Source organism: Strigops habroptila, chromosome 8 (assembly GCF_004027225.2).
Source record: "Strigops habroptila isolate Jane chromosome 8, bStrHab1.2.pri, whole genome shotgun sequence".
Classification (NCBI taxonomy): Eukaryota; Metazoa; Chordata; class Aves; order Psittaciformes; family Psittacidae; genus Strigops; species Strigops habroptila.
This window is the reverse complement of record NC_044284.2, coordinates 56,075,058-56,091,685: the sequence shown is the minus strand read 5'-3', so window position 1 is coordinate 56,091,685 and position 16,628 is coordinate 56,075,058. Positions and strand designations below refer to the sequence as shown.

At 44.4% G+C, this 16,628-nt stretch overlaps 1 protein-coding gene across 1 annotated transcript in view; it reads right to left on the bottom strand.

Annotated features, from left to right (window-relative positions):
- Positions 1-14,584, bottom strand: part of RNF11 (ring finger protein 11) — a 34,397-nt gene extending 19,813 nt beyond the window's left edge. Inside the window, exon 1 of the mRNA XM_030494226.1 lies at positions 13,865-14,584. Within this exon, the coding sequence (XP_030350086.1) occupies positions 13,865-13,987 (123 nt within the window). The 5' untranslated portion in view covers positions 13,988-14,584. The remainder of the gene's footprint in view (positions 1-13,864) is intronic.
- Positions 14,585-16,628: the final 2,044 nt, after the last annotated feature.

Here is a 16,628-nt window from a genome sequence, read left to right as displayed (position 1 = left end):
ATGCAAGGTCATCAGTGAGCAAATACAGGTGGGATTACTGCACTCCATGTTGATATACAGGCACTTTACTGCTGGAACACGGTAACCATTCTGCATTGAGGCTTTAAAAATGTGTCTTACTTCAGCTGGATGAGTTAGTTGGATGAGTTACTTAAGTCTTTTTAAAGGAGGAAGGGCAATAGCTATTGGTCTAATTTAAATAGCTGTGTTCTGTCCAGCTGAAGCACATTACTGTATTCAAACTGAAACCTGGCCAGAGTGTTCTGTGAAATAAACCAAGGAGACATTAGCAGCAGCAAGCAAGACTCATTCAGAGAACAATTTCTACAGCTTTGCAGTGCCACACAGCCCCAATAACATGCTGGGCCACTTGCTCACCAGTGACTGACAAGGAAGGGTGTGCCGCCCTATCCCAGCAGCCCCATCTCCTGTGGCTTTTGGGGTTTTTTGTAGGTCTCCAAGCCAAAAATTAAGCCGGGCACAACTTAGTTTATGAGATCAAAAAAACCTGTAAAGATTGTATTTACTGCTAGTGTTCAGCATTACTGGTTCTGAATCCAGGAAACTAAATAGGAAGGTACCAAGCAATAGAGTTCCAGCTATGTAAAAGCATGGCATTACCACAGAAATTACAGATGCTGGTAATGCTGCATAAGCAGGCACATGAAGAAGTGGTAAGATTTGCTTCTCAAATTTATTTCTTGAAACAGGGGTTTGTTCCTCAATTTGCTTTAAATAAGACTGGCCTCAATAGAAAACCAGTGGTCTGTCCTGAGGATGCCACTTTAGAATAAGGAGTCACAACATAAAAACCAGGACAGTCAAATTGAGGTGGCCAGGTTAATTTCTGCTCCTGCATTTGCATACTTATATAATTTCTTAATTCTAGACATTACAGACAATGGAGAAGTTGTTTTATTAAAAGCCACATACACTGGCAGTCCTCACATACATATGCACAAAGGTAATCAAACTCCTAACAGCAGTGACAAAGCTTGCCAAGTTATGTTCAGACTTTGGAAACTATCCATAGAATCATAACTGGAAGGCTTGTGTGAGGAAAGAGGCAGAGCAGCACCCCACAATGCAGATGAATGACATTACTGTAGTCAGTTGTGTCCCAAGAGATACCACAGTCTGCTGCACAACATGAACAGGCTGTGAAAGTCTTCATCCAGTCCTGTACTTAACCAAATATACTCATGAACTGTTAGATAACACTAATGAAGCTTCTTTTAAAAAAAAAAATAAAATAGAGAGGAAAAGCATCCAAGCATCTTAAAAGGTGGTTGCGGTAGACAGATTTATATTCTTTTACTATGTTTTGTTGGGTTTGGGGTTTGGTTTTATTTTTAAAACAGAAAGATCCCATTAAAGAGAAACAGAATTAAGGCTTTGTCCACATCAGAGATTTGCTCTGCAGCAATAACTCCCTCCAACTGAAATCGCCATCCCACTGAGGTTCAAAATAGCACTTTTACACTGCATTTCATGTACAGACCATTCCCAACGCATTCACTACCCAAACCAATATCAGATATTCAACTGCAAACCAGAGCATGCATGGAATAAGTCCAAGTAGATCCTTAACTGCAATATGGAAAAGCCAAAACTCCTTTAATATTTGGTGGTGATAGCACATATCTTGTAACTGATACACCTCTAGACCTTCCCCGAGATGTCACAAAATAAAATACAATACGTAGATGGCAGAGTGCAGATAAATTTGTCACCACCAGGAAGTCAGCTCGGTTCACTAATCCGACAGGAGGAAAATAAGAGCAAGAGCACCCATTTCAGACACTTGAAGAGTATAAGCTGACTCACTAAGGGATGAGATAAGCACTAAAGCCACCATGTCACAACTGCAGAGCATACGGCTGCAAGTGGAAAAGGGGAGGGAAAAGCAAAGCAATCCTTTTTGGCAGCAGCAGATGGTTAGATCAGACCTCCTTGAGCCAGAAACATGGAAAAACACACCACCGATCACAAGGCACGCCACATTTTCGCCTGGTTTCTGCTTGTGGTCTGCTGAACAGAGATAGCCCCCGAGCCTCTCCTTTGGCCTCGGCTACATTCACTCCTGAGCAGTGTCTGTCAAAGCCATTATTTTTAAGTGCTGGAGCAGAATCCTGCCTCAAATCAAGTTAAACAAACACAGATGCTAGTTTCCTCATGTGCCAGAGATGTGCACACCCCAGCAGAGGAGCACCAGTGGGTTCCATTGGCACCCACCTCTGGTGCGGTAAAGACCCCAGGAGCGGAGCACGTGTGTCCCTGGGCAGCAGCACTTTCTTTAGGGACACAGAAAGTACTCTTCTCTCCCCAGAAAGGCTGCAGAAACCCAAATAGCTTAAGTTGCTGGTGCACTGACTCAGATAAACTCCCCTGTATTTAAAAAAAAATGCCTTACACTAACAAAAGGACGGACAAATTTCCCTCAGCCTACAGTACTCTTCACCATTTGACTTGCTACCCTGAGATAGAAACACTTGTCTGATCCCTCAACACCACCAGCCTGTTTGGTAGCATCTGCTATGTAGTTGTTACTACCATTTTCCCAGGTTTTGCTTTCCAATAAAAATACCACCGTGCCAGCAGCGCTGCTTGGAGGAATCTCCATCTGCACGATCCAACCAGAGCAAAGAACACACTGACCCCAGGATATCACATTCAGAGTCCACTGCAGAAACTCCTGCCAGCACAAAGGCATGATCCAATTCACTCGTTAACCAAGAGGTAATTGGTCATTTCTCAGCCACAGTACATCGAGGAGACACAGAAACATGAGTTCTGTGTGTTCTAGCTGGGAGTTTGGAAGTCTGGCCTTTGCCATGCTGGAATCCAGCTGGTGGCAAGATGAATTTCATAGACTCAAAAAAAATACAAAGGATTAACACACCCTCCTTTCCTACTTCAGCCTAAAACTATAGTTCTTTCCTCCTCAGTTTATCAGCTCAGAGTAGGTGGCAGCTACATAAAGACATTTCAGGAGAAGCTATATATAGGGTGAAGTGAACTTCTCCCCAGGAAGCTCTAGATCTAGGTCATCTTGCTTCTTCTGGGAAGTACAAAAAAACAGGTTACTCACTGAACAAGAATATGGTTTGCAGAGGAAAACAAAGATTACTTGAAGCATGACATTTTGTGTGGATAGTATTTTTAAAAATAAACTAGTTAGTCATTAAACACTGTCTCCAAAGTGCCTTGACTCCAGCTACTGTAAATCAAGAAACCCACTGTATTTACAAAAAGAATGGGCATTCTTTGGTATACTTACTCTTAGTAGTTTAGCCACACAGTAAAGCAAATAAAACTTCGATTCTTTGAAATTCCAGAGAGTTTGTCTAAATTCAGACCTCATGTAAAATCCCTCCTTGCACCTCATTTTTGGTTCTTACAGATGACTGGCTGGAAGGATTATACACAACCCAGCAGAGTTCCAGGCAAGTCATCATATGAATCCACTCCAATGGATTAACTACCACGTTACCACTTCCAGTTGAGGGTGGAGTGGGAGAGCAACTGAGCATCTCACTCAGGTTTGGGCCAAAGGCCACTATCAACCCAGGGTACCTGGCCATCATAACCACTGCAGCATCACGTGGATGCCATTAGCTAAAAAGGCGTGCCTCTATCAGGGCAGGCAGAGGACTCTCCTTAGCTCAGGACAGACCTTAGGGTAATAGTAACTATGCAGCACTTCTTACTAGTTTCTGATTTGCAGATCCCCCAAAATTACCAGGTAGAGATGTGGACCTGTATTCTCAGATCAGTGACTACAGATGGGATTTTATTAGCTCTTGTGAGCACTGCAAAAACAGCCCATAGAATCCCAGAGACCCAGGAACTAAGAGGTAAAAAAAGCACTAACCTAGAAAAGAATTAGCAGTTAATTTAAATTAAGTATTTTTGCTTGAATTTTAAAAGTGATACTGGTTCCTTCCAAGAAGGGCAATATACTTTCAAGGATGACACTCTCCACTGGACAATCTGCAACTGCCTCAAGGTCTCCAAATATATAGATTCAATATTACAGAACTCTGTGAAGCAGACACTACAGCAATGACTTGGTCATATTTCATAAGCTAAACTGAAGATATATGGATGCAACGGCAACACAAATCATAATACCTAAACAGAAAACAACCAAGGGAAATCCCAAAACATCAGAAACTGGCAACAGCAATTAAGCAAGTACTATTGTAGAGCATAAAATAAAGTCTTCTGGTGTCAAAATATTGATTTCAGTGTCTTAACTAAACCTGAATTTAGAGCATTAGTTTGCTGATCTGAGCCTTTTATATAGTTTCCACTGAATATAGTAGTTAACTGCTTTCTGTTAAGCAACAGTACAGACCAAACCAGTTTAGCAGTTTGGTATGTCTGTAGTCAAGCAATGTTTGCACCTGTGCTCCAAACCTGAGAGCAATTACTTCTCTTTCTGAATTTTAAATAAAATTAATTTACTCAGGCAAAATAAATACTGGTCTTCATCTACACTGCAAAATTATGCTATGTCTGAATTACAGATTTCGATAACTGTGTTAATAAAATGCTGTGATAAACGTTCAGTGCACAGAACAAACTCTGTATCTGGGTTTAATTACAGTGATGAATAAAAGTCAGACACGGGCATCATCCCAGAGTAGTCATGCATTATACTGTCCCGTAGATAACTGAAATAATGGAATCTGATGTACTTTGATCTCTTAGATAAGTCTCCCACAGCTCTGAAGCAGAAAGGGCAAGAGCACCCAGCCTCATCCAACTCTGCAACGTCCGCACACTGACTCATAAGAGATTTGTATCCCCCACTACCAATATACATCTTAGGGGAATAAATCAAGTCAGATAAATATTGCTCCATTTCCTTCTGGCTAGAGCTTGTATACAAATCAGCAGGAGAGCCATACAGAGCGTTAGTGGTGAGGACTACAGAGAAACCTTACAGTCTCTACAGAACTACTGTCCAAGTATACATAGCTACATTACAGATATATTTCTGGCTTCTGTTCTAGCCTGTCGTTTTTTAAGCAGTTTTGCCATGGCAAAGATTAGAAACTGGCAGTATCTGGTAAATTTAATGGTTTTAATCATGGCTGCAGGATAGCAGATTCCTTGCTTTTGTCCAAACCAGCACCGACTGAACGGTTTTTGCTTACCACTGGATATTCACACAGCTTCATTAAATTTTATTAGTCATAAACCAGGCGTTTCCTTGATGCTTCTGGGACCTTTCTCAGCAGTCCAAACTCTAATGGCACATGGACTAGCTATAATCCCAAGCACTGGAAAACTCGACACTGTCAGCCAGCCGAGATTTGTCTTTGACTGAGGATGAGGCTGTGCCTCATCCTCAAAGGCATTTGGCCTTGGAGTTCAGTGAACTCTATACAAGGACTGCTTCTGAACAATACCTCTAGAAGTGCTCTGAGTGGGGAAAAAGCAGATGAGAGGATACAGAGGCCTCTCCAGTGTCCAAAAAATACGATCAAGGGAAACAGGTTTCAGTATTGCAGGAATAATAGTCTGCACATTCATCACTGCATGCTGGGGCTCAGGGTGGAACTGAATTTCCTGAGTCACAGTTTCTCTCATTCCTCCAACAGTTTCAGTCCTCCCCCGGGCACCTCAGGTCTACCTCATCCCTAAACTTACACCAGTGGCTAAAAACAGAGGCAGGATGAGAACGCTCAAAAATCAGCCCAGCCTTTGATACAATGCTATGCGTGCACACACGTGTGTGAAGCATTCTGGTGGATCAGCAGAAATGCCCGATGCAATAAACCAGCTGGTTGTGATTTGGCTGACGCAACTGCGGTTGGAAGGACAGTTCTTTTATCTCCTCCTCCAGTTGCTGCACGCATCTGCTGTTTGTCCGTGTCACTGCGCGTGGATCGTGGCCCAGCAGCTTTTATGCCACTGGCATTCTGACTTTCTTCTTCACTGATGAGAAACAGAGCGGCTGGCGGATTCCTATGGAGGACTGGTAAATAAAACAACTGCTCTCTAGAACCGTTTGGCCTCTTGGAAATTGTTTCATTAGTTCATAGGAAAGTCATGGTTGATTTGCTTTAGTCCATTCCACAGATCATTATCTCTTCAAAACATAAAACTACTTTGTTCTCCGTGGTTCAGAAATCGAAGTCCAGATGTACAGCCAGCAACAGCTGCATACCCCAGAAATGAGCCAATGGTACATACGGGAAGCACAAGACCTTCCTAAACACATGGTGGTCCTAGATTTTTGGGGAGGGAGGTATCGCTTGTTTGGGTTGGCTTGCCTGAAAGAACGCACAATCTCCCAGCGTAATGAAGACTCGTCATTCTGATTAGGCAAGATTTCTTATTACCGTCTCCACGGACTCTTCATTCCTACTAATCGAGCATCTGGAACATGGGCTGCCAAATAAGTGCTGAACTACCAGATTCCAAAACAGACCTTAGGAGACTTATCTACTGCCTTAAACAGATCTCCCGATAAAGCTCCCTCTTTACATCAGCAACTTTGTTGTAAACTCCTGCAGAGGTTCATTTTGTAATGGAGGAATATTATTTTATCACAATCAAATTATCATGGAACACTTTACAAACATGAATTAAATTACTAAGCATGCCTGCACGAAAGATAAACTTTATTACTCTTTTACTCCTCATATTACAGTGAGGAAACTAAAGCACAGATCAGTGATTTGCTAAAAGTTGCAAACTAAACAGAAGACTGAACTATGACTGACGATAGCTTAAGCTAGGGCTGCTAGAGTAATTTTTCGTGGATTTTGTTTAGTTTAGTTTTGGAGGTGGAAGGTTTTTTGGTTGAAGTCCACAGCGCAGTTTTACTCAGCAAGAAGCTACACATGACTCTAGCTCTGCTGGGAAAGGTCACTGCTGCAGCTGCCCCCTCAAGAAGCTGGCAGGACAACAAGAAAGATAACATCTTCTACAAAAGTACATCCTACCTTCAAGAAGTAAGACACATCTTCACTTCCTAAACCTTTACAACGTCAGGGCAAATTTTTCTTGTAGACTAAATCAGGACTGAAGCTTGCTTTGCCTTTTAAAGCCAGAGAACGGTGACTCTTCAGCTTTTTCCCCTGAAGAGGTTTTATTCTAACTCAGCCATGACATCCCTAAAAACCTGCTCATTTGGTAATTCTTTGGTCTCTTAGGAACTGTTTCATTAGCTCATAGAAATGTCACGGCTGATTTGCTTTAGTCTATTCCACAGACCATTACCTCTTCAAAATATAAATACGTTTCTCTCTGTGTGTCTATGGGGAGGCAATAACAAGGACGAGCACAAAGACTGGAAGACAAGTTTGTCACTAGCAAGTGTTGTTATTTTTAGTTTCTTGACCTTACATTCTGCAACCAGTTTGACTACAACCATTACGAGGATCTGCAGAAGTGCTCATTAAACCAAGCTTCTTTTCTTTGTTGAAGTGATGAACAGGGACACAGGAAAACAGGGACGGACCTTGAACAGCATCTTGATCCAACTTACAACATTTCTTTCAGAAATTCACGTAGAACAGCAAGCAGTACTGAAGTATAAATGTGATTATAAACATTCTCTTCTTTTTCAAAATTCCTCTTGGAATAAAAGTCTTCTGGCCAGAATGGTTAGGAACAGATCTTTACCGACTACCAACTCAACAACGGACAGTCTAGAAACCATTCTAATTTTCGTAACAGAAAGATAACAGAGAACTCAAACATCAGCTTACACTTCCCGTTTCCTCTAGCCACATCTAACACATTTATAACCAACTGCAGTCAAAAATCTATTTTAACCAGACAAAGAATTACAATATTCATTAAAAACAGTTTATGAATGGTTATTTTCAAGATTAAAGTTATCTAACTCTGTGATACCATCTGACATCTTTTATGTTCAGGTTTGCCTTCCTTCCTCTCTTCTCCCCTTGCCCTCCCCAGGCATCAATCAGCCAGCCTGGCAAGCTATGCTGAAACCAGTATGCATTAAAACAGGAAATACAGGTGCACAGTTTTCTCTAACTGCTATCAAGAAAAGAAGTTAGACTTAGCACCCTCAGGAAGCTTTCCACATAGCACTGACTACCAGAAATACAATTCTCCAGACAACTTGCTAAGTTCTTCAGACATGGAAGGAATAAGAAGTGCCATGGCATATTGTTTACTTGCCAAACAATCTTGAATGCTATCACAATGAAGTTCATTGTATTATGTATATTTCATTACTGTCTGAATAAAGGAACTGTATATCCCTATACAGATGTTAATATATTATTGCTTTGCACATACAAATAATTTATTAGAACTGCACCATAAGACATGGGGGGCTTACAGACTTTCTGAATGCAGCCATCTAAATTATATCACACCTATTTATTAGGAATGACTTTATCACTTAGTGCTTTCTCTTTCACAGTTAGCAATATTATTCCAGAATACCACTATAGCACTTGTTCATTTCTGAGAATGAGTTACGTAAGATTGCTTCAGCTAACTTATTCTTGAAAACAGGTAAACACAAAACGTCACGGTCTCACTCTACCATTTCTTATCCATGCAGCAAACTCAACTTCAGCTCCTCCATTACTCTCCTCACTGAAGCTGACCTCCACCTAAGGCGCTGCTGCCAGAAGGCACTAGCCAGCAACACACCAACAAAGACATGCTCTTGTTTGAAGCCCTTTGAAGTTTCCACCAGACTGATGAATTGTGGACTGGAGCAGTATTTCAGTTCGCATCCACAAATGCAACTGTAATTCATGCACGTCATCACGAAGATGTGGAAGACAAGCAGAGAAAAGGGCAAGAGCTGCCTAGGCAATTTTTAAATAGACTCATTTGTCTTATATGAAAGTAAACTTACTAGTTGGTTTGCTTTTGTTCATGGATAGCTTTCTGTACGTAATGTTTTCCCCCTACATCTTTCCTCCTCTTATGCTGTTCCAACATCTAACAACAGTTCTGGTTCCAGCTTTGCAGAACCACTCAGTGTCAAATTATAACACGTTATACTATCGTAGTCTTCTTTCTCATACAATACATGCAATAACAGATCATAAATCATTTCATTTGCGGCTCAAGAGAATTTTGTATGGATGTTTCTATAAATGGGTGCAACTCCTATATCAGAATTAATTTGGTTTGCAATTTTTAATGATACTAATTACCATGCCTTTGAAAAGACAGCATCAGAACACTGATTTAATAGATTTGATTCATGATGAGCATAATAAAAGGAGTTTTTCTCTGTTGAGCAAAATATATCCAACACATGCATCCCCAGGGGCACGTTGCAGACAGAAATGCAGTAGACTATTTCAAGAAAATTTTCTGACTGTTCAAACTGGGGATTTCTTCAGTGTCTTGGATAAGCTCAGGACTGTGGTCAGGCTGAGAGAACCTCAGAGAGTGACTTAGTAGGGACCTAAGCACCGTCATCACAGGCTGCTGTGCCACGTTCCTGAACTGGGGACGGCAGGAATGAAGACAGACGGACAGGGATGAGGGTACAGTGCATACAGGTGATGCTCAGTTAACAGAGGAAGCCTAAGGAGGCCTCAGTTTAGGAGAGACTGCGAGACATTCTAAATTGTGCTTTCAAAACCTGTGGTCCCCAACAGCTTTTGGAACATTATGGGAGCACAACACTGGGTTAAGCTCATGTCTGTGATATCTCTTCTCATTTTGTACCTACAGCCTCATCAAAGGAGTATCCAGGTCAAAAGGTTTTAAAGTAATCCCGCCACAAAAAATCCACTAGATCCACTGCAACATTTTATCTGCATGTATAAGACAACACAGGGTGGTACTAAGTACTGGAGCACACTTTGGATCTCTTCAGGTAAAGGGGTATTTTCTTAGCCTATCTGCCCCATCAACATATCAAACATGCTTTATGAGTTCAGTATCAATACCAAGAACTTGCACATATTTCTCACACTTTTAGCTTATTAGTTTAGCAAGTGGTATACATCTTTTACAAAAGACTGCAGCGTCCTTTGTCCACAGTAGTACCATCTAGAAGCTTAGGGTGAGAAGATGTAAAGTGTTCTGTACTTCACTAAAATTCCAAATTCTCATAAACTGGCAAATTATTTCCTGCAACTATTAAAGAATTATTTAAGAACAGAAATAGGAAACAAGGACTAAGAAAAGGGGCACATCTGTTCTGCAAAATGAAGTCTAAGAAGAACTACTAGAAGTAAGATAAACTGGAAAAAAAACAGTGAACTTGTATGGAAAAACAGCAGAAGGCATATCGCCAACAGACGGCAAAGAAGTCATACACAGAAAAGGAAAACAAACTTGAAAGCAAACTCAATTTTGAGGGCTTGAGAAAAAGCAAAACGGAGGCTAACTCTTTCCTCATCACGGATTCACTGGTTAAAAATGGAGCTGCACGTGCTTAGCACTTAGAAAAACAGTTGTAATTTCTGGGTTCTAAAATGGAGGCATCCAAAATTAGCATCTGCCTATGAAAATGTTGGTCTACTTTTGAAATCACTTCCTTTCTCCCCACCACACAAACACACTTTTTTTTTTCTTTGGTGTGTTTTAATTATTTCCCAGATTAGCCGTTAAGCTTCATGCACTGGAAAATGTCTGCTGCTTTAATGGACCACTTTCTCATTAACTCAGATACCTGTTTAAAAAGATGCTTCCCCTGAAGCCTTTCTGCCGTAGCTTGTAACATGTACTGCCACAGAAACTGAGAGCAGAGACAGGTATATGCAGAGCCTCTGAAGCGAAGTTATAATCCCTGCTACTCCATGTGTCCATATTGCCAATCCAATTTTCAATCTCACTTCTGGAAGGAGGAATTTCACAGAGGCAGTTCAATAGCACTCACTGATAAAAGAAATTTGACATGCAATGCTGAAATGATTATTAGGGGCGCATTTTGCGGTTAGAAATCAATAGCTAAATAAAAATTACAGCTTAATAGAATTCCCATATGGATACCCATGGCACAACCCTGTCACAGAAGATGAACAAGCATTTTAAATGTCAAAATAATAAAGAAGTAATTTTCTACAACTGTGTATCTTCACCCAACAAGCTCCTTTCTCCTAGTTCTCATACCTTGCAAGATCTATCCAGGAAGCTGACACATCATTGCTGCAAACCCAAGCAAAGCAAATATACCAGATTTATTTTCTTCTAAAACATGTCCACTTTACAGCTGAAATTTCAGTAGTTCTGTTTCAAATTGTTCATCTCCCAGTTTCCTGCACACACTGCTAATTGCCACAAGTTTTCAAATGCATTTTATCCTTTTCCTTTCTTTCCTTCCTAATGTCTAAATAACCATTTTTTACTTCTGGTTAAGACACTGTAAAAGAAGAAATTATCACAAACAAGGACAAAGCTCCTCAATTCCCTTTTGTAACATTGAATCCAAGCTGCCACTTGAAAGTTAAAACAAGAGAGTGATCTGTTGCTAGCACAACAGCAATAACAGAGAATAAGTAATTGTTCACTTTTGGAGTTTGGCTTGTGCATCTTGTAAACTGTCCTGGGTTCAGCTCAAACCACGACAAAACACACCACACACACCCCCCCAAATTTGAAATTATACATCCTCTCAACCTCAAAGTGCATGAAATGCTGCATAATATTGTAGGTAGGGCCCTTTTTTTCTCTCCAGTCACAAACTGCTGTGTTTAAAAATCTGTGGAAAAAATAGCTTTGAATGTTGACTATGAGACACACAAATGCTACCTTACAGTGAAGCATTAGGAATTACTAGGATCAACGGAGGGTTGTCAGGACAGCCATGGAGATGTTCGAGACAGCCAAGTGCCTGTGGGCACATCATCTGACGCTACACAGCTCTATTTGAGCGAAAGAAGTTTTGCTATGAATAGACTCGCTCGATAATAGACACCTGTAGGTTCATTTATTTTACTGTCTACTATGTTCTCAGTCAACCATCCACACTTATGAACAAGAAGTTCTTCATCAAGAAAAAAAAGTAATTAAACAGAAAAAAAACAAGGAAGAATACTTATCTACAGTGAAATCCACACAAGAAGGCATAAGGCATATACTCTCTTATAAGAGGTAACAGGTTGTTTTCAAAGAATGGGGGGAAGGGGAGATAAATCAACTCTACGAGGCTGCCTAGAATCACAGATGTAAATGCAATAAATAGCACAAACAGTCAAACTTTATATGTCGATATGACAAAAATAGGACGCATTCCTAAACTGCATGGACAATTCAGGCTTAATTTAGAACACCACAACCATTAAAAATATCTAATCTGCCACCAAGCACTTTCTATTTATTGGAGTTCAGCAGACTTAGTTCAGAATTCAGGGGGAAAAAAATCCCCACATCATGACATTTATTCTAATGCTAAGCTTTTGCACCCAAACAAAACAAACAGCCACACACTGCCAAGCAATACCGGCACAGCTTCACTGCCCAAGCAAGGGCTACTATGTGTGCAGCTTCTCTTCAACTCTTATGGGGCTTCCTATCAGGGCTCTAATTCTTGAACTTGTCAAAGCGTTTGTAGATTACACGTCTGCCCGGCTAAATGCTTCCTGCAATTTTGTTAATTACATGTCAAGGTCTACAACTATCGAATGACTCCCATCCTAGAAAAGACAGAGCTCTCAGGCCACCCTCCAGAATTCGTGTCTCAACTGTAATTTCTATAGATTTCTCTGGAACATATCCCATTGTCATGGATAGGAAAATACTGTTAAAATTAAAATGTGCAGTTATACCACTAAATTTATTTTTTTTTCATTTTTTAATGCTGTACAGCCGTTCACTGTAGATGGCTTGTTTTGGGCCATATGACTCTACGATATGCATTTCTATATATGGGGACAGAGATCATGGAATCATAGAACGGTTTGGAAGGAACCTCAGAGCTCATCCAGTTCCAACCCCCTGCCTTGAACACTGCCAGGGACGGGGCAGCCACAGCTTCTCTGGGCAGCCTGTTCCAACGTCTCACAACCGAATCACAAAGAGCAGACAAGTGCAACCCCAAGTTCATCTTCCCCTTTCCGCGGCCATCCCTCCCAGAAGCGGCCAAGAGCAGGGCTTTCACGTTAACATCATCACCACTCCACATCAACGTTACTCTCCGCTGTGAGGAAAGCGATATAAGGAAATACCCGGCTTTTTTGTGTGGTTGGTATTTTCCCCCCCTCTGATTCGTCATAAAGATGTAGATTAACAGATTCTCTCAGAGATGGGGACAAAACCGAACAATGGGACACACTTCCCTGCGGGTGCCCCACACGGCCAAGGGAAATAGGATCCGCCGCGCTGGGATAGTTACTTACTGGGGGATCAGATGCTGCTAAAAATACGGGAGCGGAGCCCGGGCTGCGGCGAACGCGCCGGGACAAAGCCCGGGCGGTGCAGGCGCCCGCGGTCCCCGTCCTAGAGCGTCACCGAGCAGCGCACCGCCAGACAGTGATGTCACCGCGGGCAGGCGACAAAGGACGCGGCACTGGACGGACGAGCCTGTCCCCCACCTCCACCTCCTCCTCCGGGACCCCGTCGCCGCCGTCTCCTGCCCGGCAACGAGCCCGGCTCGCCCGGCGCTCCCCGCCGGAACCTCGCGTCCCGCCTGCCGAGAGGCCCGAGCTGCGAGACTGGAGGAGACAAAGCGGCTTCCCCCCCTCTACGTGTGAGCGGAAAGGGAGAGGTTCAGGCGGCCGCCCAGCGCAGGAGCGGCGGCGGCGGCTCCGGCCCGGCCCTCAGGGCGAGCGGCCTGGCGGCTGCCCCGCGACCCCCTCCTCACCGCTCTGCCCAGGGCCCCACCGCCTCCCGATGCCCCCCCCCACCTCCACCGGCCTCCGCTCGCCGCCGCGGCGCTCCCCGCCCCCTCCCCTACCTGATATGGCGGCGGTGGCTCCTGATCCGGCTCAGCCCCGTCCCCGTAGCTGGCCCTGTCCGACTGGGACTCGTGGAGCAGCGAGATGTCATCCGAAGTTGGGGACTTCAGGCAGTTCCCCATCTTCCCCCCTGGGCACGGGGCTCCCCCTCTGCCGCCTCCTCCGCCTCCTCAGGAACGGACCGCCAGCCCCCGCCGGCGGCGGCTCCGCGCCCTCAGCCTCCCCGCCGCAGCGCGCAGCCCGCAGCCGCCCCGCCGGGGAGGCTCATGCCAGCCCCGGCCCTTAAGCGGCTTAACAGCAGCAGCAGCCCGGCCGCCTCCCGCTTCGCTCCACAGCCGCCCCGACCCCCGAGCCGGGGGGGGCGGCAGGACTGGCCTCCCACCCCCCGGGGGGGTGGCGTGAGGCAGCGGGCTCCGGTGGGGTCCGCCCGCCCCACGGCAGCCCGGCGCTGTTCTGCTTCCTGGTCACCAGCTCCCTGCGCACTGGGCTTTGTCGCACAGGCCGCCCTGGCTCCTCCTCTCACTCCTCCCCACCGGGCCAGGTTAGCAGCTGCGAGGCCCCGCTCCGCCGCGCCCGGCCCCGTGGAGGGGGAGTCCTGCCCGCCCGCGGTGGGGCGAAGGGGAAGCGGGACGGTGGGGAGCCCGGCTGGCTGCCGCCGTCTAGCGGGGCGGTGGAGCTCCCCCCGGTCCCAAAATGGTGGTGCCGCTTCGCTCCACCCCCGGGAGCGCTGTGTTTGTGTTTGTTTTCCGGGCATGGCGGCGCGGCTGGGGCGGGAAGGCCGCCCCGCACTGGCGGAGGGCGGGCGGCGGCTGCAGGGACACCCTTATCTCCCGCAGCACCGCGGCTCGGCTCACGGCTAAGGGGCCTTCGCCGCTGTGTGGTTCGCCCCTTAGTTGTCGCTGAGGGGGGGAAGGGGGTTCCCCTGGTGCTTACCGCTGGCATTACTCGAGTGGGCATGTTTGTAGTTGTAAGGGCAAGGCACCGACCCCCGAGCGTGGAGCAGAAAAAGCAATAGGTGCATCTTGTCAATCGCTTTTATGCTTCTGAAGGTGTAGCCGTTCAGGATTTGTACGTGATAAGCAGACCAGAGAATCACAGAATGGGTTGAGTTGGAAGGGACCTTAAAGCTCATCCAGTTCCAACTCCCCGCCATGGGCAGGGACACCTTCCACTAGACCAGGTTGATCCAAGCCCCTGTGTCCAACATGGCCTTGAACACTGCCAGGGATGGGGCAGCCACAGCTTCTCTGGGCACCCTGTGCCAGCGCCTCAGCACCCTCACAGGGAAGAATCTCTTACTAGTATCTAATCTAAACCTACCCTCTAAGATAAACCATTTATTGAGCTCCTTTTTTTTCCTTCATAAAAGCTTGCTTAGGCTTGGTAGTAATTATAAGTATAGATAAATGAAAATCTCGTGAGAGTGAACGTCCCTCTTTCACTGCATTAGCATGCTAGTGCAGACCTGTACAGAGGGGAACGACATTTTTGGGTTTTTTCATTTACAGGCTGATCCTTTAAGTGTTCTTTCCAGCTTTGTCATCTGGGATGCTTCCTCAAAATCCCTCCCTGGCTTTCAGAGTCCGACTGTGACAAATATTTACAAATCCTCTTTTTTTTTTTTTTTTACAGTGTTTTTTGAAGTGAAGTGAATTTGGTGCTGAAGAGAACAGATACAAAGTACTGTCTGTAAAGAAGTACAGCATGGCTGCTTTTTATCACCAAGTTTTCTGCTGATCCATGTCAGTCCTAGTTTGCATGAGAGCTTCCGTCTTAGGTCAAAGTATCTACAAACCAGTTGTTCACAGTGACGTATTTGTGACCTTTCCTTAAGCATTTGGGAAGGCCTGTGGTGGACCTCAGTCTGGGAACGGACTTTTTGCTCATTATCCGTATCAGAGTTTTCCTGAAGATTTCATTTTATTACTGTTTAGAAGTTCTGTTTTGCTGCTTACCATGGATAACCTAAATAGCCCCAGTGTAAAATCTGTAGCAATAGAAAAGTTATTGCTGGCATTTATGGTGTTCAAACACGAGTTTGGGCTTTTCTAGGAAACAGAATAAAAATGGTGCATGAATTGTGAACATTGCTCATGCTGGAGGGGCTTTGCAATGGATTACTGTAAATAATAATGTGTGGTACATGACTTGGTTATTTGGGTGTTTATGCTATGAGTATGTTGACTTGTTTTAATAGAATGAGGCAAGCAATCGTTGGAGAGGATCCAGCAAACCACTGCCTCACCCAGTCATGATTTCAAGGTTAAGGCAACGTGAGAGCTGTCTGCTGTGAGAGCCTGATGGTGAGACTCCAGCTCTGTTTCTGGTATTTTCAGCTGTGCAGTGGCAACATTAGGAACAAGATTACTGACAACTAGAAAGACTTCTTTATTCAGCTGTCATTTCATGTTTTATTCTCTCTGTGGAGCTTCAGCCTGTGCCATTGGTGTAGCTCAGTGTAGATCAGAAGCATGTGCTGCACTGTGCCTTGCGGTCCTGATCGTGTATATTGTGGGTCCTGTGGGAGCATGTGGTGCCTCCCTGCTGACTGGCATCCCAAGATTTCTTTTCTCTGGAAACCAGCATGCAAACATGGGTTTCTGGTCTCATCCTGATATCAGAACACAGCTGGGATATGCTCTGGGGCCCCACCTTATAGATGTTGTATTTATTTATCTTGAGGCATGTCTCCAAGAGGAATAACTGCTAAGCCCAGTTAAAATTTTCCCATTAGTCAGTACAGGATGCTCCAAATCTGGGCTC